At 44.0% G+C, this 26,601-nt stretch overlaps 1 protein-coding gene across 5 annotated transcripts in view; it reads left to right on the top strand.

The window, feature by feature from the left end:
• The first annotated feature begins 450 nt into the window (after positions 1-450).
• The window catches only part of LOC128137434 (neuronal acetylcholine receptor subunit alpha-7-like), a 68,235-nt gene continuing 42,084 nt past the window's right edge, over positions 451-26,601 (top strand). Inside the window, exons 1-3 of one of the 5 annotated variants that reach the window (XM_052778364.1) lie at positions 451-740; positions 843-946; positions 20,100-20,239. In XM_052778364.1, the coding sequence (XP_052634324.1) occupies positions 868-946; positions 20,100-20,239 (219 nt within the window). In that variant the 5' untranslated portion in view covers positions 451-740; positions 843-867. Of the gene's footprint in view, positions 947-20,099; positions 20,240-26,601 lie in introns of those variants that run through there. The other 4 variants (XM_052778363.1, XM_052778362.1, XM_052778365.1 and 1 more) reach the window with 4 other exon arrangements.

The following is a 26,601-nucleotide window of genomic DNA, read 5'->3' on the forward strand; positions in this document are numbered from 1 at the left end:
GCAAAAGAGTAGAAAAAAGGCCCAAATGATGAATGTCATGAAATGTATTTGAGCTTTCGCCTTGCCTTGCCTTTCCCTGGCTGGTGAATAAATTAGAGTGGAGAGGTAGAGGAGCTGTCCCAGGGGAGCCAGTATGTGTGCAAAATTCCACGGTGTGGAGCCAGCAGCAGTGGGCAGCTCGGGAAGAGGGCACTCGGCGCAGTTCCCTGCCTCTGGTGAAAGTGATTGCAGGAAGGGATGCATCAAAAAGAGCAGGAGACTGACGAGTTTCACCTTCTCCAGCTTCTGCACTATTGAAGCTTCCCAGCCACCTCTGCTGGAAGAAAGGGCAGGTACATGGCAGAGGGACTGTGCCGCAAGTGCTTGCTGCAAGTTGCACTGGCAGCTGAGAGAGAGCAGAGAGGGACACAAACTCATTTTGCTGGGAAACAGCTCTAGAGGCACTCGAGTGCAAGCACTGGAATTGCTGCAGACGTGCTGTCTCGAGTTAGGTACAATCTGTGGGGATGTGGAAAGCATCTCCCAGGCAGCATGCTCCCCCTTCTTGCAGTACATACACAGCTGTGTGCCGGAACCGCTAGCATTTGTTTCTGACCAAGAAAAGGCCCAGAGTGCCTGGGAATGTGAGTCCCAGGCAAAGTAACCAGCCCCTTTGTGTTTGGATTTACTGACCCAGCACAGAGCTGATTTGGCTCCTGGGGACTGGAGAAGCACACGACCAAACGTACTTCTCTCTCCTGGTGGGAAGCTGATTTGATGCCTTATTACTGTAATTGCCAAATCCATCCATCAGTCATTGCAGGCTGTCTCCAAGACTTCGTCCTCTTTCTCCCTCTGCTCAGGAAGGATAGCCAGCCTATTTTGACAATGCTCACAGAAAAGTGCTTGGGATTTGTTTATTCTGGACTATGTCTCTGGGCATCCTTGTTCCTGTCTTTCTTTAAAGGTAAGCTCATCTGTGGTTGTCCAGTTTAGGGTTTTTGTTTGTTTGTTTGTTTTGTTTTTCTTTTATTTTTTCTAAATGCTAGTCACATCCTACCCCAACTCTGTTTTCAGAAGGACTTGTATCTGCTTGTAGTTTAAACTTTGTTAGGGTCCAGTGCTGGTCCCACTGAGTTTTGTAATCAGTTTGAATAAGTTTGTGGATCTTACAGTGCTGGGCACCTTCTTTTAAGAAAGGAAAAGGTGTGAGGGTTTTTTAAGGAAAAGTGAGTAATTGTCACTTTCAGAAATGAATTGAAATCATTGTGTTTCAAAAGGAGTATGTTCCTTCTCTCCTTTAAAAATTTAACCTATCTATCTGTGTTCTTTTGGGAAAGGGAGATTATAACTCCAGGCTGAGCAGGATGGCTGTGAAAACCCTGTAAGTGTGAGGGTGAAATGGTGTTGTTCTACAAAGAAAAATGACCAGAAGAAAATTCTTAACTGTTTACTTTCTATGCATCATTTGGGAAGATTTATAGCTGCAAAAATAGATAAATTTACTATTTCTGGTTTGTTTTTCTCTTCTAACTTTTTGTTATGTTTAATAAGAATCCTTCCAGGCAGTGATGGGTATAAGTTGGAAACATGCAATATAAAACATAACGGGCTTCTGTAGTCTAAGGTGTCACCTGTGAACAAGCTATCTTCTGAAGTTTCAGCACGTTAGAAACAAAAGTAGGAACTGTGTGATTCTTCCAAAACATGGAGGATTGCAAGGCTAACAATAAAGAATTTTTAAATGAGAAGGGAGGTTGAAATAGCCACCGTCCTGAAAGATGTTCAGGATTCTACACAAAATGTGCTTTTATTGGTCCCTAACAGCTGAAATATACATGTCTGCAGCAACTATAAATTCTAAAACTGAGTATTCCAGGTGTGAGGGACCATGTCATGTTACTCACGATTTATGCATAGAGAAAGGAGGATTGTATTTTTGAAACAGAGAAAGTGGTCCGCATATTTCAGAAGCACAGGGGCACAGGAAACTTACATATATGTGATGTTGCACCAGACTATTCATGCAAATAATTCCTTATTAGTTTATCTGAATCTGCAAAACATCTATGCATTTCATTATTACAGCTTCACTTTTCAGCTGCCTAATGTAGTAATAGTATTGCAGAAAAATATTTCCCCACCTTGCTAAATTAAGAACCTTGCAATCTTTGTTTGTAAGACATTTCTGTGCTACTTCAGGAGCTGAACTAACAGGCAGGTGATGGCAGCTGGTTACAATATAACTCACTTCATGTGCAGTCCAATTTTAAGCAGTTGTGTATCCTGTAAATACTGCCTTTTAAATACTGACTAATCACTAATTCATCAGAGGGGATGCTTAGTTTCTCTGAGCGGCACGTGAAGACACAAACTGCTTTTATAAATAATTCAGAGATTTTTTTCTTAAGTGCTTTTACCAGCAGTTTACAAGTATGCACTTTTATAGACAAGTGCTAAAGCAGGATAAAATGAACCTCTGATTAAGGTGGTCTGTATTTGACCTCTGCTTTGTGGATAGTTTTTTTTTTCTTTTTAAAGAAAAGGAAAAAAAAAAAAAAGCCCCGGGAATTGTGCAGTTGGGTCAGAAGAGAAAAAAGTCAAGATGATCTTAGCATGTTACCAGTAGCAGACTCTTTTAACAGTAAGCTCCAAATGAACTCCCCCAGGATTCCTCAGTGCACCCACATGGAAGTCACAGCAAGTCCATCATAACTAACATCACTCTCACATAATGCTAAGTTGTTTCAACAGAATTCATAACAATTTCTCAACTACTGAAAAATCCTGCAGGGCTGTTTAACAGGAAAGTTGTGACAAGGACTAGGTAAAAAAGCAAAACAAAACAAAACATGAAGAACTCAATCATTTTTTCCAGTCCTTTCCACAACTTTTTGCTCCAACTTGACTCTGCTTGCACTACTGCTAGGAGCCCTGATAGACATGTTATTCATGTTAGGTCTTTGAAGCCTTCCTTCCTGAAAAGCCTGGAGCCAGTGATGCTTTCCTGGGACACAGGCCCTAGGAAAAATCAGGAAACTGGTTCTCAGCCTCCCTGGATCCCAGATGAAATTTCTCAGAGCCAGATGTCCCTTCCAGACTAGGTGCAATCCTTGAAGGACCACCCAGAGGATGGAAGGACCCTGTGGGTCCCAGCAGCTACGTAACAATCTCAGGTGGAGGGACTCAAAAACCCTGCTCCAGGGAGAGATTGGAAGGGAGGGGTCAGACCCACTCCTGCTCCCTTCTCAGAGCATGGCACAGTCTGGGAACCAGGGTGCAGATGACCCTGCAAGGGAGTTCTCTTCAGAAACATGTCCCAGTGACTACATGGGCACCTAGCCTCTCTGAGGAGCATTACCTTCAGCTCAGTGCACAGGCACCTGCTAGGTTTGAACATCCAGGGAAGTTAAGCGTGCACTTTCCTAGTCTCCAGTCAACCCATCCATTCTAATTACTGTGCTTTTATGTCCTTTTTTTTTAAAGTGAGGCCACTAAAGTGCCACACATGCCGCACAGAGCAGAGTCAGACGTCTTAGTTTGTTTGCTCTGTGCAGCCTGACATCAGGGTCATACTCTGGCCATGTGGCTTTGAAAAGCCCAGCAAAGGCAAAAGCAAGCTGAGGACAGAGAGCCCCTCCTCTGCTGTCCGGTGGGAATGTAAGTGCTCAGCAGTATGGGACAAATCCTATGGCAGGGGATGCTGCAAGCAAGCTAACCAGCTAAAAGATGTAAATTATGAAGTAACTCAGCCTGACTTGGTATACCCAGCTGGTGCAAAGCAGCTTTTCATTGGCTTACAATACAGAGTTGAATTGCTGCACTACACTCATTTCATGCCTTCTCACAGCTTTGCTGATTTAGATGAGCTCTAGTGATCACATCAGAACACAACTGGTGATCTCTAGGACGAAATCCTCACAAAGATACTGTTCTTGGTTCACTTCATGCAAGCAGGTGCTGTTTCTGCAGCAGCAGTAGCATTGGCAAGACAGTCTCAAAAGGCCAGATTCTGCTGCCAAGCTACAATTTCTCTGATGTGAGCTAGTTAGACTGAGGTGACATGAGTTTAGAGATCTCTGTAGCAGGAAGAACCAAGCCTGGTACTTCAATACCTATATATAGAGTCTAAACTTCAGGCCTTAGCTGGGTAGGACTGATGGAACTGCAGCAGTCATTAACTGAGCCGTGTTAATCAATCTGGTTTACTCCAAAGAGACACTGTTGAACAGATGTGAGAAGTCCTGTGCCTTAATAGAGTACAATGTAATGTCATTGGTAATTTAGGTGGTTGGTGAAGAAGCTCCACCTTTAGATCTCATAAATGTTACCAGACTAGAACCAGGTGTTAAAGTCAGATCCTTTAGAATCTTTCATACTCTTAATTTGAGGTCTGAAGGTTGCATTCACCTCAGTTCCTCATGTTCTCTATGTTAATGCTCTGAGTTGTATCACCCCACTGAGTGATATACAGTTTCAAAGATAACAATGCAGCTGATGCAAGTTTAAAATAGAAAAGATAGGAGGAAGACCTTTGCTTGTTTAGTGGGCACGGTTGATGGTTGGCCTTGATGATCTTAAAGGTCTTTTCCAACCTAAATGATTCTATGATTCTATGATTGTACTAGTAGGACTTTTCTTCCATATTGGCTAAAAAGATGCCACACATGCACCTTGCAGAGATTGGAAATTACTGCCAGATCCCTGCCATTACTACAATATCTGGGAGTACAGACACCAAAGTCTGGTCACTCTGGATACTGAGAGCATGCTAAGGCATCACATAAATATGGAGTCAGATGGGATTAAATGTACTTGTCGTAACACATGTCTGTTTATAGGTGTCACTCTGTGATCAAGATCACTAGTGCAGAAACATGTGTCAACACATATAAGACAAGCAGGCAGAGTCCTAGGCAAATCTCTCAGATTATTTCCTGTGAGTTACTGTCTGCTACAGTAACTTGCCGTACATGCTTGCCTTTTGAGATTGACTTTTCAGTTCAATGAACCAGACTTCATGTTCAGTTGCTAATCTTTGTGTCTTCAGTGGCACAGCTCTAAGGCTGCTCTGTGTTATTGTAGGCACAGCTGCAACTGTGGAGCTGGCCCAAGCTTGTGAGAAGGAAAAGGCTCCAGGAAAGTTGGGGGTGTTTCCATGCACATTTGCTGATAGTGATCTGGGCTAAATCTTCTTGTGTTAACTCTCCTCAAATCTCACTAGAAAAAGTAGGAAGGTCCAGAAAAAGCACCTGGGCCCTGACATCACCAGCACCTATTGTTATATGCACCTATTGGTATAGCATTCTGCATGTAGGGGGGGATCCAGAAGCAGATACAGTGCATGAGAAAGTAGCATCCATCTGGTCTTTGGGATGATGCCAGATGGTGCCTTGTGAGCCTTCAGCCTTGTTCCAGTGCAGGGGGCCTTCCAATGGTCTCAGAGCAGAAGTTCCTGTTCCATGCACAGGGTTCAGTCCTAAAGACAGCTCCAGACCTTTTTTCTCCATCTGGTTTATTCTCCTAAGACATTTGGAAGACAACGTGAGTTAGTGATGGCGGTAACATATTGGATGATTTTGTCAGCAACTGTGAAGTGTTCCAAGCAGTGAAAGAGGTATTTTATGTCTCTGTGGTGCAGCGAGAACAGTGAACAGCAGCATCCTTTCTCACACCTGCATGATGAAGTAACTCTTTCCAGAGTCTAAGAATGGGTTACATCAGCCACAAAACAGGAAGTATTTCCAACTGAACATGATGGCTGAGATTTTCAAGGGAACACGTCTACCCAAATAACATTCAATTTTACTGTACATCCTGAACAAAGGGTTAGTACAAAATTTCATTTTTATGTCACAAGCAAGGAGGGAGAGATAAAGTCTCTCCAGTTCTAGGGTGTGATTAAAGAAGATCAAAACCCTTTGCATAACTCCTGATGTGGTTGTTTGAGGATGTGTACTGCCTAGAGATCCTGTGCAATCTAAGGAAAAGAGCAAATCTGCCTGAGACAGGTAGGGCTAGCACTGGCAATCAGTAGCATTCGTGGGAATGAAAAAGCTAGACAGGAGTTTATTGCTGTTTTGGGACACACTCCTGAGCAAATATGGCTTGAAGAAAGAGTTTTTCTTATCAGCAAAACTGCTTATATTGCATTGAGCAAAGCAGGTGATAACAAGGCTGAAACCAGAACCAGATGATGTGTTTGGAAATAACAGTCTTCCCACCTGGGGCTTGCAATTAAATCAGTAAATTGCAATAGAAAGATAATTTGTAGTCAGCATGAGTACTTATGCATGTCAACAGTGAGGCGCAGGTGACTCTGTCCTGCCTTGCTATCAATTGGCTTTGCTCAGTTAGAGAAGCAGTGGTTACCAGAGCACTGAAATGGATGTCTGCAATCTTTATCACCTTCCAGAAATGGATGTCTTCAGTACTTACTTCATTCCAGAATGTTGCAGAGAAAGCCACAGTCTTCATTTCTGTCCTTAATGCAACATAGATTTGGGCAGAAAAAGGACTTCGAGGAAAGAGGCAGGCTTGAGGAGATCTCATTTCACATTGAGGACCTAAACAGCCTAAAACCAGTTTGCAGACTGGCCTGACAAGACTGTACGCTGTGTTCCCTGAAGCTCAGCTGTGGCTACGTGGAGAAGAATCTCTGGTCACTTAGTTTTCCACCATGCCAAGAGAGAAAATTAAGTTGGAAATTGGAAAAGATATGTCTGTGGTAGCTGAGGTGAGAGATGATCTGATCTATACATATTCATAGACTGGTAGAATAATTTGGTTGGAAGGGTCCTCCAGACGTTGCCCAGTCCAATCCCTTTTCTCAGAGCAGGGACAGCTCTATTATGTTGCTTCTTGAGCAGTCAAGCTGGGAAGATCTCCAAGGACAGTGGTGTCCTCTATGGTGAGTACCCTTCAGAGAAAAAAAGGCTCCATGATACCCTGGCAATGCCCCATGATGCAACTTGTGTCTAATTAGTGCTATCCCTGTGCACCTCACAGAAGAGTCTGGCTCCTTCATCATAGAGCCCTTCCTCATTGCAGCTGAAGACAGCCAAAAGAGCTCCCTCTTGCTTTCTCATCCCCAAGCTGATCAAAGCCATGTCTCTCCATGTCTCATCAGACATGCTGTGCTCCAGCAGCCCCTTGTCTCAGTGGCCTCCACTCGACTCACTCCACAGGGTCAGTGTATATATTGTGCTGCTGTGGGGTGACTTTATTAGGCACAGAGCTAACTGTGTGTCATGCAGTGGGTCTCACTGATGTTGATTATAGGCTGGCTGTAGAAGAGATTGCTGCTTAGTGTTTTCATCACCTTTGAGTCTGTAGGTTTGGGAAAAAAAACAAACGTAGGAAGTCATATAATGATGCAAAAAACCCCATTCTGTAATTCTTAGCCATCTTGTGCTCTTTTTTAAGAACTTCATCATCTTGAGTCTGCAAAGTGGCTGAGCAAGTCATGACAAATGATGGAGTACATTCCCTTGAATATTGTGGAATTTTAGAAAAGTCATCAGCAAACTGAAATCTAGCTTGAGCATCTGTAACAATAGGGAGAGGAGATAAAAAATTAAATAAATAGTTGTTAGATGGTTTGCAGTTGTCAGTGTTTCAAGTGGCAAATGGACAGCAACTTTGATTTGGACCCATTCTTGTTCAAGGCTTCACACACAATTCATAAAAGGCAACTGGACAGCTTCAAGAGCTCCAAGCAAAAGACTTGCCTTTCTATTATAGCCAAACAGCTATCCTGCAGCATGCTGCCTGCAGCAGTGTTTCGTTCAAGGTCTAAGTCTTCTAATGTAGTCTCCAAATATATTAGGGTCCCCAGTTTCCATTTACTTTATAATTCAAATTTGTTGGATTGGTATCTCAGCCCAAGCACTTCAGCACTCCTGCCATCATCAGATCTACTTACACGTTGCCTGACAATGACAATGAGAGGGCAGGATGAGAGAGAAAAGATAGATCACAGGGGAACAGGTCTGTGGGTAAGGAGAGGAGACATCCTTCTCCAGAGGAGACCTCTTCATAAGTGGGCAAACCATTTCCCCTTCAGGTCAAAATGCTCTAGCGGACTCAGGAACTCTCTATGCTGGGGAATACAAGAGGGCAGGCCAGACAGCACAGGATCACTTTCTGCTTTTTAGGCTAGTTTTGGTCTCTCTCAGAGACCAAGCATCCTGCATCCACAGGCATTGCTACTGTATCACAAGATGACAGCCATACTCCACCTGGACATGTGGGGCACCAATTTTGTTTAAAGTATTTTTGTTTGCACTGACATAATTCAGGAGCATTAGATTGAAGTTGCCAAAGCTTTAGATCAACAGAGTAAAGTTAAGACAAAATCAGGCTCCCCAGATCATCATTGTCTGGAAGTACCTCATTTTCACTGTAGTTCATTTCTGCTCTTAGTCAGGATCAGTGATTCAGCCAATGCAGGTTTGGCTGGCAGGGTGCAGCAAGGAGAGCCACATATTTCATATCCCCACTGATCCCAACAAAACCAGGACTCGAGGCCTGTGCCTGAGGAAAAGGCAATAGCATCTAGCATCCTGAAAACAGACAGATCAAGGCTAAACAATGCTCAGCTGTCACTGAGACCTTGTGACATTCAGAGTCTGGGAGAAAAAAAACACCTGTAAACTTCATGATACAGACCATGCTCAGCCACTTCATATGCACATAAGCAAATCCGGGCTGAATCAGCCAAAAGAAAGCACTTCTTACAATTTCAAGTGTCCTAGGTTAGATGTCCACAGACCTTTGATTGGTGACAAGTCTAATTTGCTCAGAGCCAGTCATTTACCTCATCAGGACAGTATTAGAAGCAGCTTTTGTCTTCCGTGTGGAATAAATTCAGACTCCTTGCTGAGAATTTTCGTGCCTCTATTTACAGTTCCCTTTGTCTTTGAAGACCTGGACCACCAAAGCCTCAGACTTCTTTCCGTTGGAAAAAATCCCTTGATAGCAACCACTTCTGCTGCCAAAACCTCTAAATTATCACCAGCCAGCTAGTAGCACTGCATCTTTCACATAGATGGGCAGCAAGTTTAGCCTGGCCTAGTGAAAGCTCAGCAGTGCTGCTTAAAACATGGCTTAGTTTCATCTACAGATGTTTCATTGTGATGGGTTAACCCTGGCTGGATGCCAGGTGCCCACCAGAGCTGTTCTATCACTCCCCCTCCTTCTCAACTGGACAGGGGAGAGAAAATATAACAAAGAGCTTGTGGGTCGAGATAAGGATAGGAGAGATCACTCACCAATTACCGTCACGGGCAAAACAGACTCAGTTTGGGGAAAAATTAACTTGATTTATTACAAATCAACCGGAGTAGGGTAATGAGAAATAAAACCAAATCTCAGAACACCTTCCCTCCACCCCTCCCTTCTTCCCGGGCACAACTTCACTCCCGGATTCTCTACCACCCCCCCAGCGGCACAGGGGGACGGGGATGGGGTTTACGGTCAGTTCATCACACGTTATTTTCTGCCGCTTCATCCTCCTCAGGGGGAGGACTCATCACACTCTTCCCCTGCTCCAGCGTGGGGTCCCACCCACGGGAGACAGTCCTCCACGAACTTCTCCAATGTGGGTCCTTCCCACGGGCTGCAGTTCTTCACAAACTGCTCCAGCATGGGTCCTTTCCACGGTGTGCAGTCCTTCAGGCACAGACTGCTCCAGCGTGAGCCCCCCACAGGGTCACAAGTCCTGCCAGAAAACCTGCTCCGTGGGCTCCTCTCTCCACAGATCCGCAGGTCCTGCCAGGAGCCTGCTCCAGCGCGGGGTTCCCACGGGGTCACAGCCTCCTTCGGGAACCCACCTGCTCCGGCGTGGGGTCCTCCACGGGCTGCAGGTGGATATCTGCTCCACCGTGGACCTCCATGGACTGCAGGGGGACAGCCTGCCTCACCATGGTCTTCACCACGGGCTGCAGGGGAATCTCTGCTCCGGCGCCTGGAGCATCTCCTCCCCCTCCTTCTTCACTGACCTTGGTGTCCGCAGGGTTGTTTCTCTTACATGTTCTCACTCCTCTCTCCGGCTGCCGAATACCGCTGTCCCAACTTTTGTTCCTTCTTAAAAATGTTATCACAGAGGCGTTACCACTATCGCTGATTGGCTCGGCCTTGGCCGGCGGCGGGTCTGTCTTAGAGCCGGCTGGTATGGGCTCTGTCAAACACAGGGGAAGCTTCCAGCAGCTTCTTACAGAAGCCACCCCTGTAACCCCACCCGCTACCAAAACCTTGCCACACAAAACCAATACATTCATGTAAGTTTTGCTTCCCAAGTGGGAAACTATTTCAGATTTGGAGAAAATGTATCTTCACATTTCCCAGTTCAGGTACTAAGCACTGAAAAGGAGGACAAACAAGCAGCCATTCAAGACGCAGTCACAATTTCCATCACGGTAGCCCATATCCCTTTCACTGGGCTCTAACACCATGTTTCACATCATCCAGCATTTGCGTTTCAGATACTGGAAAGACAAACTTGCAACTTTCTCTGCATTCCCAGATCCATGTTCACTTTGGACATTTGTGCCTTGCCTGTGCCTTGCAGCCAGGGCAGCTCTCACTTTGCTCACAGGCAACAGCTGAGGCTTGAGATATGCAGGAAGAGTGCAGGAGGAGCCATCACTAGCCTTGCCAATTGCATCCTCAGTACCTTTGCTGCTTAGCATTGCTATGCAAGTACAGCTGGCAGGCTGGCAAGGCAAAAGGTCATTGTTCAGGAAACTAGCCATCTCTGGGATCATAACTATTGCCACTGACCAGCACTGCAGAGGGGGAAGGGGAAAGAATCACTGCAACGTCTTTGGGCGCACTGGGTGGTTCATTTCCACAGTATTACTGTCTGTTACATTTCCACTCCAACCCGTCCTCTGCATTGCACAGAGAAGTTAATATCACCGCTCTTCGGTAACAACACACTGAGGCAATGGTTTTGAGGCAAGAGCCCCCTCTGAACTATGAAAAAAGGAACAAGCTTTCTCCGCCTGGTAAAGGCATGTCTGTGACTAAGGAATAGCGCTTGGGAGAACTAAGTTTTGGGTTTTATCTTTGCTCTCTTCATGTCTTGGGGACAAAATTTCTCTTCCTAAGGGGTGCACTTATCTTCCTCCTCTTCCAGGGTCCTGCTGACCCTGGTATGGGCTTCTTTATCATTATATTGGAACATTTTTGGGGTGGGAAGTGGAGCCTGAAGAACTGTGTTGCACAGTAAACTGAAGATTTCATTGCAGCCTCTATCACTGCTATTACCTGCACTGGGTTTAGGAAAAACACCCTCTTCCTACCTATTGTCTTCTCAGCCCTAACTAGACTTGCCTATTCGTTATTATCATTATTATACCTGTCTGTTCACATACAGCTTTCCCAGATCTGAGCTCTCCACATGTGCCTGGCATGTTGTTGAGCAGGCTTTTGATGGGGAGCTGCAGATCCCCTGTGACCCTTTTCAGAGCTGTCTGTGAATGCCGTGCTGATTGCCATGGCTACCTCATTGACAGCACTTGGTTAGTGAACTTCATAGTGGTTTCTCAAGAAGGGCTTTCCCTTGGTTTACTGGTTTGGGTGCTGAAACATGTAGAGGTGAAGGGATGTAACAAGCTGCTCTGCAAGCCAGTGGGAGTGGGGAATCCAGAAGTCCACTCCAGTACACTGATGACCATATCACTGGTATCTCACTTTTGTCACACGATTTTGTTTCTTTCCGTTGGCTTCCGTTATTGCTCCTCCTCACAAATCCCAGGATGGCTGGCAAGGGTCACTTTCAGACAGCCACATCTCTCTCTAACATGTCTAGCAAGACACTCCCTCCTCCTGTGCTCCCTTGACATAGAGTATTGTAATAATTACAGTTATATTGCACGGAGCTAATGTAAACTAGCATTACACTAATTAGCCGGTTAAACTAACTAGCCAGTTATGTTTCTGACCTGGAGCAATGAGGCAGTTCAGATAACTATCATATATTTGAGAGGTATCCCACTGTTAATATCTTAATGTGTGTCTCTTCACCTTACACACATATCTCAGCCTTTAAAACATCTGCAGTAAGCCAGCAGGACCAAAAATATAATCCCATCCTTTCATTATGTAATGGCCTATATTCTCTTTTTAGCATACTGTCATGTGCCTAAAATCTTTGAGATGAAACCTTTCCTAGCATACCCTTTAATAACCCTCTCTGCTGGGAGCTCTTTATCTGCTATGAAAGAACAGAAATGACCAATATCAGGAAGATTAGGTCCTTTTTGCTTATGAAAACATGGCATTTCTCACATTCCTCTGGGTATCTAATGAGTTTTGTGTGTAAGATGCAGAAACAATCTGCATAGTGAGAGCCAAAGATTAGAGTCAAAGATTACCCAGAAGGGAAGTAGATTAAAAAGAGGTTTTAAATGAGAGAGGTATTCAAATACACAACACACAAACAGACACAGACACACACAGGGTTGAGGCAGCTGATGTGATTCCATTGTTTCTCATATGACTACTCCTTCCTGAAGGTGTGATGGCATGCATTTTAAATCAAAGGACATTGAAAGAAATAACGCATTTGCAGCCACAGATAAAAGCAACAACGCTGCACATAAGAACAAAAGCAGATGGGACACATCTGTGTCTCTGGGGATTAAGGGACATATGGCAATGACATGCTTTACATTCTTTGAAATCTGCAAAATATACAAAATAAGGTGGGTGTTTTTTTTATAGCTACCAAAGCATTAGAACATGCCACATTTTTGTAAGTGCTGTTGCCATTCCAATTCTTTATGCCAAAGAAGTTGCCTGTGAAACAACCTGCTTTTTTTTCTGATACTATTCCTGTTACTTCCCCCATAATTCATAACTGCAAATAGAGCGTGTCTGTGTGTCTTCCTGTGATCGTTCTATTTGCATTCCCAAAGAAATAGCTAAAAATCCCTGTAAGAGTACAGTTATAAACTAAAAAGAAAATAAATAAGAGAAGAGGAGCTATGGCAGAAGAGTCTGCAGGTTGTTAGGAAAATACTTGGAAGTTTTAGGATTTAGCTCTGATACCCATAGGTTTTCCTAATGGCTTTTTGCTCTGTAAATGTTTCAGTTATAACAAGATTGTATACAAACATTACACAACAAAATATAACAATACCTCTCAGTATAATGACCCTGTTTTTCAAAAAAGGCCAGAACTCCACTCAATTTGTTTTAGGAAACAGTAAAACAAACAGGCAAACAAACCAACCAACCAAAACAGAGGGAATGTGGCAAAGTAACAATACAGGGAGAAAAAAATTACATAGATGTGGTGAAACACATGCAGAAAGTACAAGGGGGATGAATAACTACCACAACCACATTATTGCTGCAGTTTAGGTCCTTTTATGAAGTAGCAGGGGACAAAATATTTAAAAGCAACAATGTGATGGCCCAGGAATATGCTGTTGATTTTAACGTACTGTGTTCTGCAAAGAGGTTGTGTGTGCAAATGATTCTAGGAACTGTTTTTGAGAAGAAGAAAAAAAAGGCATGTTTTGTAATTCGGAGACATGTTAGCATACCGATGTGTGAATATAAAGTGATATTGGAAGAATATGATATTTGGTCTGAAAACCATTGGTCCTTTACATACCAGTAACTCCCATAATCTTGTATAAATAAAGTAATAACTTGTGTGTAAGGCTCAGACCTCTGCCAAAAGAAATGAGCAACAGCTAGAAAACATTCAGCTAGCAGCTGGCCCAACAAAAAGTTCAAAGATTATGAAAATAAAATCAGGGATCACTATGAACCAGAGGTGGAATGGTCAGTAAATACAGGTACCATGGCTGAAAACCTTTTGGAAATCCATGTCCTTCCACCTCCCCTCTTGTTAATATTTCATTATTTATTCTTTACTGTGCACAGCAAGCCAGAATGTGGCCCACACCAGGGATGCTCAGTCAAGGAGCTGACCACTTTTGGAGCAAACCTGGGGAACGGGCAAAGGCTGGACTCTTACCTTGTAGCTCAGGGAGCTCTGCATGCAAAACAGCAGGGGGATCAACCAGCCAAGACCAGACATGACAGCACAGCTCCTAGGAAAGGAGGGAGCATCTTGCCTTCCTAGGGATGGCATATAGATAGTCTGTCCAGAGCTAGCTGCAATTTTGACAGCCATTCCTACCAGACGACACTGAACAGCCTCCAACCCCAACAAACACCTCCCTGGATCGGAACCCAAACCCACAGAAGAAACAAGAAGTATTATGGTGGCACAATGGGGAGGATGGGATGATGCTCAAACATGGAAGAGGCAATCCATACCCAGAGGATCCCACCCAGACAGAGAAGGTGGAAGAGGTTTGTTGTCAGCCTGCAGCCATATGCCTAGAGCCCTGTGTCTCCTCAATGGGCCAAGTAAAATTCTAAAGGAATAAACCAGTGCAACCAGTGAAACCATATGAAGCACACAAGGAAGGAGGAAGAGCTTTGCTAGTTTTAGTCAGGTCTTTTTCTTCTTTTTCTTTTTATTTCTCTTTTTCTTTCTCTTTATCTTTTTCTTTTTCTTGTCTCTGTCTTTTTGTTTTTATTTTCCTTATCCTTTTTGTTTTCTTTTTCTCTTTTTCTTTCTCTTTATCTTTTTCTTTTCCTTTTTTCTCTTTTTCTTTTCCTTTTTCTCTTTTTCTTTCTTTTTCTTTTTCTTTTTCTTTTTCTTTTTCTTTTTCTTTTTCTTTTCCTTTTTCTTTTTCTTTTTCTTTTCCTTTTTCTTTTTCTTTTTCTCTTTGTCTTTTTCTTTCTCTTTTTTCTTTTGCTTTTCCTTTTCCCCTTTTTCTCTTTTTCTTTTCCTTTTTCTTTTTCTCTCTTTTTCTTTTTCTTTTTCTTTTCCTTTTCCTTTTTCTTTTTCTCTCTTTTTCTTTCTCTTTTTCTTTTCTCTTTCTTGTTATTTATATTTTTATTTATTTATTTATTTTTCTCTTTCTCTTTCTTGTTATTTTTATGTTTGTTATTTGATTATTTTTCTCTTTCTCTTTCTCTTTCATTTTTTTTCCTACCCAGAGTTTTAGGGTATTTGTTTTATTTTTAGCTTTGCAGCCAGAGCAGATATCTGAGTTACACCAAGATCAGCATGTGTTAGGTCACCATAAAACATGCAGACCAATTGAGACAGTTCTCCTTGCCATCGCTGGCAATAGGACATGAGTTCAGTCTGAGCTTGAGCTTGGGCATGCACAGCTGCTGACTTGGAGCTGACATCAGCAAATACCAGCTTGATCTAATTTAACTGCAATGTCTCAGAGAATTCAAACCCCTTCATAGATACCATGAAGGCTCACAGTCAGGGTGAGACACCATCTGTGCAAGCCTCAACAGAGGTGCCTCTCTGCTTCTAGCTATGAACCCACACATTGTCCAAATACATGGATGCAGTTATTAACATGCTTCTAAGTTTGCTCTGAGGAGGTCTTTGCAAATTTTTTTTTAATATACAATTATCCTGTGTTTCAGTCCTAGTCTCTTGGCCTAAGCTGTCTGGGACATTGCAACATGTCTGCATTTAATAAACAGGATGAAATCTCACATGCAGACTATGCGTGTGAAAGGAAAGACAGAGCTCAGAGTGTAAGCTAACAGCAAGATATCTTGCTTTATTTCCTGCTGAAATAATTCAAGGCAAGGATGATGCAGGGGAACAAAGGAGGCGAAGGACAGCTTTTCAGATACATTTCAGAAATAAGACCTTAGGGAACCTGCCATCTTCTGTTTTCTTGCTGCAGGTTCTTCCTTCACATCACAGGACTCCCTGAACCAGCACAGAGGATACCACACAGTACCACCCTACCTGGGAAGTTCCCAGGACTCACAGCAATGCATTTGGAGGGACCGACATTTTCTTGTATCTCCTGTGAGGGGAGGTGGTAGCATTCTGTAATAGAGAAATAACTCCTGGGCAGGTTACCTTGCTGTGCAATTCTCAGCAATTCCATCCTAGAAAGAAAGATGAAGTTCAGCTATAGCATGTATTCCCAAGAGATTGGTAGCAGTTTGTAGGTTGTGTTGATCAATCAGTGGGCTTCTTGCAGACTTCTTTGCACATGCGGAAGCATGGAAGGAGATTCAGAAAGGTATTTAAGAGTTGAATGTAGTGCACAAATACCTCTGTTGTCCACAGAGCTCTTCACAAAACTGCCAGAGGATTGGTTTGCCTTGTGCCTCCCAATTGCCTGCAAACTCCAGGAGCAGTTTAGGGAACCATTTTGGATTATTCAGAAAGTAAAGCTTAAGGGACAATCTAGTCCTTGGTCTAGTAACTCTGTGTCTCCTTTGTACTGAGGAGCCCAGCACTGGACCCAGCACTCCAAGTGTGTCTCACCAGTGCTGAAGTAGAGAGGAAGGATCACCACTCTTGACCTACTGGTGAGGCACTGTCCAATGCAGCTCAGGATGCTGGTGGCCTTTGCTGCAAGGGTGCATTGCCGCCTTATGGTCAGCGTGGTATCTAGAAGGACCCCCAGGGCTTTTCTGCCAACCTGCTCTCCAGTCAGTGGGCCCCCAGCCTATCCTGGTGCCTGGGTTTACTCCTCCTCAGGTGCAGGACTTTGCACTTCCTTTCATCGAACTTCATGAGGTTCCTGTCAGCCATTTCTCCAGTTTTTCAAGGCCCCTCTGAATGGCAGCAAAACCATGTCCTGTATCAGCCACTCCTCCCAGTTTTGTACCATCTGAAAAGTTGCTGGGGGTGCACTCTGCTCCATCATTCGTAATGATGTTGAACAGCATTGGCCCCGGTATCCACCCCTGGAGTACTCCAGCGCTGGCTGGCCTTCAGCCAGACTTTGTGCTGCTGACTACAACCCTCTGAGCCTGACAGTTCAGCCACTTTTCAATCCACCTCACTGTTCATTTATCTAGCCTGTAAGGCATAGACAAATGTCTATGAGGATGTTCTTGGAGACAGTGTCAAAAGTCTTGCTAAACTTGAGATAAACATCATTCACTACTCTGCCCTCAGACTGTAATGAGATTGTATTTTCCTACTGCTTCAGAGATAATCCAGAAACAAGGGGGACGCTGTCTGAGGCAGTGGGACATAAGAGGCTCTCTGTTGCTCAAAGATCCTTTATCTAGAAAGGATCATGCTCTTTGCCAGTACTTTCCTGTAACATGCATAGGCAAGTAAGTCTGGTATTGCTTTTGGGAGACTGACCTGGCAACCTCAAAATATTGATGTCCAGCTTCCAACCTAGTTTAAAAGATGAAACAGTGCCACTGCTTTTGGTTAGATTTCTGTGACTGCGGGGTAGGCAGTGGTAAAACTTATTCTACCACTACTCCTGAGAGATCCAGACTTCCCCATCACCAGCTAACACTCCATTTAGCACATAGAGTTGTAGTGTCACAATACATTAGCACAAGCATTAGAGGGGAAAAAAGCAGAAATCTCTCTGGAGTATGAAACATTAAGTATGTGAAGATTACAATTTAAAGAAAAAGTCTATGAAAATACAAGTCTGACTTGTCATCCACCTCGGTTCCTTCTCCAAAGCAGCTGTAGCAGAGAGATGGCAGTGGGACTAGCCTAGCCAGGTCTTTATGGTACCAACAACTGCCATGGCTATTTGCCAGGACACCCCAAAGGCTCCACTGCTTCTGAATCTATGTAATTTTGTGAGCAAAACCATGCAGCACACAAATATGTGGTCACCAATGCCAACTCAGCAGGCTAAGAATAGATCAGCTAAGGCTATGTTAACAATTTCGGATACAAGAGGTCGCAAAGTAATACAATTACATTACAGAGGGGACAGTTGAAGAAAGGATGGAAAACCAGGCACAATATTGCAGTACCGGACTACTTCAGCTCACAAAGTTTAACAGAGAAGGGGGCCTGGCTTCAGCATGTTTGGAGCACACAGTACAAAGACAGCTTTCCGAAGCACACAGCAAAGGGTTATGCTCAGACCTCTCGTGGGGGGGCTGCTTTAATACACCACAACAGCGATGATACTAGGGCAGTCTAGCAGCCCAGCCAACTTCCAGAGAGTGGTGAAGGGCACTTTTCCCTTGTAAAAGCTGAGGCAGCCGGTTTAAAAGGAAGGTTAAAGGCAAATATTACATAAGTACTCAAGATGAGAGCAATAGTGCAGGCAGTCATTTCTTCCCTAAAGCACAGGAACATGGTGGAGGGTGGAAGGGGGGGTGAGCAGGTGAGTGGAAGGACAGCAAATTTGCTCAAAACACAGAGTCTCTTTCCACAGAACAATGTGTAGTGATTTTCACTGGTTTCCTTTCCACAGAAGGATCTTACAAGGAAATTGGGGTCTGCTGAGGCACTGGAAAACAAGCACTAAGGCCATAACAGAGGACTTCTTAAATCATTGCCTTGCAGGGAAGATTACTTAAGCTGGTGAAGGAGAGATACTGTGGCCAGAGCTTGTCTTTGCTGATGGCAAAAAACATAGCATCCAATATTGACATGTCAGCAAGGGCTATTGGAGCAGTGCTTACAGCATCCTCAACCATGAGCATGTAGTGTATTAGGCAAGAGCAGAGAAGGCCCATGAAGATGATGTGTTGGTGTAACTTACCAAAATAAACAAAAGTACTCTTTCTTCTTGTTCACCAGGCACTGTCATACCAGAAAGCCACAAAGCTCCCTTTAGTATCAGGAAAATTGAAGAGAACACAAATTAAACAGACTTATAAACTGTTCATAAACTAAATTTATTATTAGCTTTGAAAGGCATGGCTGCTGTGTTGGACAGCAGCTTGTTCCAGGCTTGCAAGGTTTGCTGAGCACAGTAAGAGTCTGGGGAAGGCAGAACTTTTTGTTATGGTTTGTTTGCATTGTCAAAAAGATATTAATCATAACCGCTGTGAAAGGAGTCCTGGTGTCAATGTGCAGAGCTCTACTCAAGAGTTAAAAAAAGTCACACACGGTGACTGGGAGCTGCAGTGGATAAAAAATGCTTCAGTCCAAAGTAATAATAATTTACAGTGCAGATACCCTGCCAGGGACTGGATTTCTACAGTTCAGGGAATACGCACTCATGCTGACAGGACTGGTTTGGCCTCAGGGAACCTGCATCCCATGACCCTCACACTGTTAGATGCGGCTTTTAGGTAGAGCTCAGGCTGCCACTGGCCAGAACACCAACACCTACACTGTTTTGGGGGACGCAAGCACCTGGGCAGTGTCCCAGCAAAGTACTCACCTTCCTGTGGGAAGAAACCCAAGCCATCACTGCTACCCTGCCCCATGCATGGTTGTTATGGCAAGGAAACCTGGTTACACAGGTTAGATGGATGCTCTCCATACCCACCCCAAAGCTGGGGAACAGGGGCTTCTTGCAATTTAAGCATAGACTGAAATTCTGCTAGCCTTTAACATGCTTATGTGTTTGCATGACATCTTCTGTGTTGAGGCTGTTCCCAGTAGCAGCTGAGTTAAGCATGTAACACCAGAAATTCAATATCATTATACATACCTGTCAAATACTCTAGTCTTCATACCACCACCTCATTAGGTGTTAACAAAGTGTGCAATCCTTTCCATCAGAAGGAGAAAAGGCAAGGGAAGTAACCCTAAGCCCAGAAAGACTGCCACACAAAATTGAAGAGGGTATGAAGAAGGCTTGTTACTGTTTCCTGAGCACAGAAAAGGGGCTGATACATCAGGTCCAAGAAGTAATACCTGTTACTCATGCTGGGTAAACACACTATATATCCAAATAATATCAGCACTGGCTTACAGCAGCCAGTCTCTAGGAAATAAAAGCAAGCAAATAAAAGCGCTCTGACTGCCTTCCAGGAAGCTGTCTGGTGGGTTTGGAGCCACATCTCCACTTACCATTAGCAGGAGGGGCACCAAGGAAGGGGGACATTTACTCAGAGCCGCAAAGGCTGTTCAGTAGATTCTGAGTGCTAATAATGAGTTAGAGTGTTAGTGGTTAATTTTTTTTAAGAGCTCATCAGTCATGTATGCAGAAAAGCTGTGTCTGTCACACCCATGTGCAGAATTTTGGGAACTTTGAGGGGAACTGCTTTCAAATTACAAACCTATTAAGTGGGGTTTTTCAGCAAAACAGACAATGGGGACAGTGTGACCAGCCCGAATGACAGATGCCTTCTTTCTTTTTCACTAGTGTCTCAGCAGGGCGAAAGCCAGAGACGCTTGTACAGAGAACTGCTGAGAAACTACAATCGTCTTGAACGACCAGTAGTGAATGACTCCCAACCCCTTGTAGTCGAGCTCCAGCTTTCTTTGCTGCAGATAATTGATGTGGTAAGTTACTTGCTGTTCTGTTCGCTACCCATTTGGCATAACAAATCTGGTCTCTTGTGTAGGGACCATACTCTTCCTCTTAATCAGGCTATCAGAGGTGAAAGCAGACTGTCTTTGGCTAAGCATCCTCCCTAAGTGCTGGAGTACATGCTTTGACACTTTGGAGGAATAACCCCCTAAAAGCACAGCCATCTCTGATACAACATGAGCGGCAAGGAGATTAATTATGTAGTTTTTTCCATTTGTTTTAAACAGAAAAAGAATGCAGTAAATTAGAAGCCATGTGTTACTACAAATTATTAATAATACATTCTTCTCAAAGCTATGTGGGATGCAATAACAGAAGACCATGTGCAGCATTCAAAGCTAGCATCACTGCACTTACTTATTTCATTAGACATTATAATGGCGTTGGCCTCTTCTCCCATTATGTCTTTACCATGCACTGCAGTTGAAGGACCCTGCCCTGAGATGAGGTTAGAAATAAGTAAAAGCAAAACCTGGAGGCACAGCCCTCTAATTGTCTTGACTGCAACATGCTTTTTCAGAATTGGAGATTTGACCCATGGAAAATTTTAACATAATAATCCAAATCCCTTTTTTCATCATGAAGAGGATTCTGTATGATAAACCATGATATATAGAGAGAATTTCTTTCATCTACATAGAAAAAACAAGCCAGAAGAACAAATTTGACCACCTTCACCCTGTCAATACAGCAAACTGCTGAACACATTAGTGCTCCTTTCCTCATCCTACCCTTTCCATAGTCAGTATTATGGGCTGCTTGCCAATAAACCATGACTGTCATGGAGGGAACAAGGAACAGGGAGAGAGATGTGCAAAATTTTGTGCAATTGTAAACCAATTTGACAGAGGCCTCAAATATTTAAACTTTTTAAAGCTCTCACAATCTTTCTGAAAATGCATAGTGCACCCGGTGTTCTCCCTGGAGGGGTAAGCAGGAGCCTGAAAGTATAGCCCCCAGCATCATGCTGTATAGGTGGCAGGTCCAGCCAGTTGTGGTGCTCCTGGAGGCAGGCAGCAGCCAGTCAGGCAGGGTAAGCAGCTTTCTGTTTTGAAATGTCAGCAACTGCATTGAGCTGGAAGAGAGAGGAGATCAGTGCTCTCAACCAAAGTCACTCATTCATGGCAGGAGCTCACAGTCCTCCTCATGAATGAAAGAGCAGAGAAATCCTCCAGCTAATTTCAAGTAAATTTCAACAAGAAATTCCAGGTTTAGCAGAGGCATCTTAGCTCCAAAGATCTTGCTCCAGCCCTTCTTTTTGTGATGGCATTTTCTTGTAGTAGTTTGAAGGTTAGGGGTGGTAAAGGGGACTTTTTAGCCTTAGGGCTGTGACTGTACATTTTCAGAGTCAGTTAGTCAGGAGGAGTTAAGTAAAACATTTTTTCAGTTGGGTTTCACATTCATGTGTGAAACCCATCCTTTCAGGAAATCAACATTTCTTTAAGCACTTTATCTACATTATGTCAATGTCCATTACAACAAATTTAATTCCAGTCTTCCCTTTTGATTGTCCACAATAGGAAAGAGATAATCTAAATGGTCATACATACCAGAAACAAAGTTTTGCTTCCCTCCACCTCTGCACACACTACAGATGCTAGAAGTTAATCAGCTCCAGAGTATTAATGACTTGTCCCAGGCTCATGATCTTGCAAACTGCACTCATGGTGTTTTTAAAAACCATCCAGTCACCTGAAGTGTTTATCTTGCACGATGTAAAAAGGTGCCTGTCTCCTCTTGGGAGGGACAGAAAATCCCTTGGCAGTCAAGTCCCTGTAGTAGAAAGGTCACTGTGGCATCAACCAGTGGCTAAACCAACTGGCCTGAAAATCCACTAAACACTGCTCCCATGGGTCCCTAAATCAGGAAGCAATGCAGGAATATGCCAGCAACAAGCAGATTGTGAGCATGGACACAGGCCCTCAGCCTCCATGGCTGGCTGGACAGAGTGCAGTGTCTGGATGCTCCAGCTGCTGAAGAAAATGTCTGCTTAAAAGGAGGGTCATGATAGCCACAGTGATGTAAAGAGTAGCAGGCAAGGTACAAAGGAGAGGTAACCTCTATTAGCTGACACACCATAAGGCAAATCAAGCAAATGTCTCTCTGTTCACTCAGATGGGATGCCAGGCGTAACCAGACTCTGCCTCCTCAGCTGCCCTGCCTGGCACAAGACAAAGCAACTGGAGCACAGTTGCTTCTTGCTCAGGGAAGGGGCTAGACAGCATCACAGTCTTGGCAATGGTGTATGCACTAACAAAGCACAAAGCTGCTCTTTCTGAGGACTTGTGTGTCCAGCATGCTCCATTACCGTAACAGAGCAGGGTGCTAGGCAAGGTTCCAGCCTGAGGGGACTTCATGTACCATGCTCCCTGGGGAGGCAACGAGGACTCCGTGCTCAGGGGAGTATGGTGTGCCAAGGCATACAACAGTACTGCTGGACTCACTGGGATGCTTTGCAAGTAGTCACTGCAATGGGTGTGAGACAGTGGACCCTGGACTGGTTTCTCTGCAGGAGGAAATTATGTAAAGAGGATTAAAATAAGTGTCCTGTTTTATTGTTGCATGGAAGGAAGAAGGGGTCTGCCACTAAGACTCACAGCAACTCAATCCTTACCCTTGCCAAGAACTGGTATTACATCTAATGCACTTCTACGTGGGACAGGCTCCATGACATGCCTCCATAAGTCTGTTTCCTACACATACTGCATTATAATGTAATAAAATCTAAATTCATCATCTGCAGCCAGCCTACTGAGAACAGGTCTCTTCTGTCAGGTGGTGGAGATAGGATGAGAGGAAATGGCCTCAAGTTGCGGCAAGGGAGTTTAGGTTAGATATTAGGAAAAATTTCTTTACTGAGAGGGTTGTCAGACATTGGAACAGGCTGCCCAGGGAAGTGGTTGAGTCACCATCCCTGGAGGTATTCAAAAAGCGAGTAGACGGGGTACTCCAGAACGTGGTTTAGTGGGCATGGTTGATGGTTGGACTCAATGATCTTGAAGGTCTTTTCCAACCTAAATGATTCTGTGATTCTATGATTCTATGATTCTAATAGCATTGATGACAATCTAGATTCACTTTGCTACATAGAGAGGAAAGACAGCTCTGAGGTCCCTGTGGTTTGCCAAATAGTAGTGACAAGAGACTTTACTTAAAATCTCACCTCCTTTTCTCACATCCATTCAAAGAAAATTTCAAAGCATGACTACCTTGCATTAGGTTTTCTGCTCCTACCAGCACGTATTTGCCTGCACAGGATCTGTGTGGTTTTTAGCGCTTAAAGCCAGCCATCACACTCAAAGCCAAGAAGAACATGTTCTCTGTTTGTCACAGTTGTGGCAGACAAATGCAAGTGAATGATTCCTTGTCATTAGGGTTAGGACTTTTTCCAAAATTATGTTAATTCACAACTACAGCCAAGACAGGCCTCTTACATCCAGGAAACAAATGAGCAGAAAGAGGAACAGTTTATACCCCCTTTAGCAGTAGGACTCAGTTCAGTTTGCCTTGTCCTCTATGTGTAAAGACAACTTCATGCTGAGCTCTCTCACGTATATGCTGTTTCTGATCGTCAAGTTTGCTTGGAGCCTGCCTTCCACCCTTCCCTGGCAGAAGCCAGGCACTGCTTGTGTATCATCAGGGCATTTGGCTGGTGATCTTTCCCTCGGAGCACTGTCAGGCCCTGCAAGCCCTGCCAGCCCAAGCAAGTGTAGACCACATCCAAGAGTACTTGGAACAAGAATTCTCTTCTTATTTTGTCTAAGAGCCCAGCCAGTTGATCAGTCTAGACCAATTAAGAAATGAGGCAAGACATATTTCACAGCAGAGGAAATGGAAGTATTTTTCCCTTGGCTCAATGTGATAGGAGCCTGCTAGGTAGAAACAATATGTCATCATGCGTGATGATTTTCATTGCTCCTGTTGGCATTTGCAGGGGGCGTTATCTGAAGAGGTCTACATCCTTCTTGTGGAAGCACTGGTGAGGTATTTAAAAAAAACACAGTCTTTATTTTCCAGCTTTCTTTCTGCTAGTGATACTATTTACCATTGTCTTTGTGTCAGTACATCAGTACCACTGCAACAATAGCCTCACTGCACTTGGTGGTCCACAGGAAAAGCTTGTTTTATTAGCTTTCTAGCCTGCATGTTTCCTCAAACTGCAAGTTTAAATGTACAAAGAGAAAAAGAAACCAAGCAGTCAACCAGCAGAAGAGTATGAAGAAAAAAACAGACTAGAAATTTATCATGCATTTTTGTAAAACCGTCTAAATAAAGAGTCTAATTTAAGAAGAGTGCTACAAGGTGGCTGCACAATGTTGCAGGGATAATAAATGCCTCAAAATCCCCTTCCAAAAGCAAACACACCTCTGAGGTTTCCGGTAGCTACTGAGTTGTTGGCTTTCAGAGGCTGTACACTGCTAAGCACACTCATTAGCCTCGTGCAGGAAGGAGGGCCTAGCCACCACACAGCTCCTGATAACGTTGTCTTCTGCAGAGTCACCCCGAAGGTCTGGCTGAGCAGCTCCCTGCTTATGGCAAAGTCCTATAGTACTTTTCCCCTCCAAGTTCACCTTCCAGCTGCCACTGACCCCCAAAACCACCCCAGGAGCTGACAGGTTGCCTGAGTATGTAATGCCACACGGTTGTTCAGGTGCTCTTGTGGAAATTTCCTCCTGTTTCAGAGGGCCTAATGACTAGAAAAAAGGACTGTGAGTTCCCAGTGGGAAGCCACAAAAATAGTGAGAAAAACCCCAACCACCCATGAGTCATTTTGCACTTCCAAAAGCCAAAAAATACATCATTTTACACTATTTTGCGCTGCAAACCTGAAACAAACGCTGTATCTGGAAAATTTAGTACGTACTGTTTTGATTCAACAGTGTGTAAAATGATTGTACATCCTAGGGACTGAAGGATCATCCCAAACCTCATCACATGCTTGCAAATAGTCTCATTTAAACTGTAGATTTTGTTGCTGCAGTGTGTCAGAGCTCTTGACATGTTTGGAAAGCAGCAAGACAAAGTAACAGAAGAGTTTACTGGGGTAACAAAGAACAAAGATTCAGGTTTTCTCCTGAAAACTGCGTCTGTGCCTTGCTGTGAAGGGAAACCAGGGGAAAAGCTCTGCGCATACTTTCCCTGAGCCTTCAGATACAGTCATTACCACTATAAGCAGCATACTAGCTTAGCACACAGCAGTTTTGATCTTCTCTACCAGTAACTTATCAAACTGTTGGGGTCAAGCTTTAGCTTGCACTGGTTTTCCCCTAAATCAGAGACTGCAGCCCTGAAGGGGTTGGGGGTTTTTTGAGGAAGCGTTTGGTGAGAGAACAACTTTTAAATGCAGGCATCTCTTCACATCAGAGACGCCCTCATCAGCCTCCTCAGTTTCTGGGTGATCTGCTCCTTAATCAGCAGGATGCTCAAACTCAGTCCACAAAAGCTGGTGTGCAACGAGGTCTTTGCTGGAGAGTTCTCCATCTGAGTGAGAATTGCCAAAGCTAGAGGCTGCCTGTCAGTAGACTCTGTGCCATAAAGTGAAGGTGAGAAGGCAGAAGGAAGGTGATGCCCAGCCCTGTGGTACCTTCTGTCTGACACAGCCCTTGTAGTGTCTGTAAGGTATGAATGCCTTTAGCAGTTGATTTATTTGCTTTTAAGTGATTTTGTTTCATAAGCTGCAAGATAGAGAAGGGCCTTGTTAAACTCCACCAACTTGTGAAAACAGCTCTGCCTTCTCATTTGAATAGGTGCTTATTAATTCTGGCAAGCGTTAATGTAGCGCAGGCACTGTTTCCCCCTTTGCGAGGTGTGACTGGAGGCAAGAGGTGCCACAGAGCTGCGAGGCAGACAGTGCTGGCACTGGTCCTGCCAGTGGGGCAGAGGAGGGTGGTAGCAAGGTGCACTGGCGCCGGGTGCTGCCCCCAGGCAAGCCAGGCTATCAGCCTCCTAACCATCCTGTCCTCTAGGACAGAGGCTTTCTAGGTCTGGTTCTGCAGGTGAACTGAACAGCCAGAAAGTTGAAGGGTTAAATTTCTAGCTCTAATTCACATGTCCCTTCCTAAACTGACTTTACAGCATCCCCTCCCACCCTTCATCCCAGCACCATCACACATCCAAATCTCTGCACTGGGTGTTACGTAGCAAACCCAGATCAACAGACAAGTGATTCAAGAAAACAAATATAAATACGCCAGTACACATAAGCACCTGTTCACATATTATTCCCAATATAGTATCAGTATTCACTAGATTAAACCATAATCCTGATAGTACATCCTGTACAAATCTTTTATGGATAGATAACTTCAACAATGTAAGCTTGACCACTCAAGAC

Source organism: Harpia harpyja, chromosome Z, assembly GCF_026419915.1.
Source record: "Harpia harpyja isolate bHarHar1 chromosome Z, bHarHar1 primary haplotype, whole genome shotgun sequence".
In the NCBI taxonomy this organism is placed as follows: domain Eukaryota; kingdom Metazoa; phylum Chordata; class Aves; order Accipitriformes; family Accipitridae; genus Harpia; species Harpia harpyja.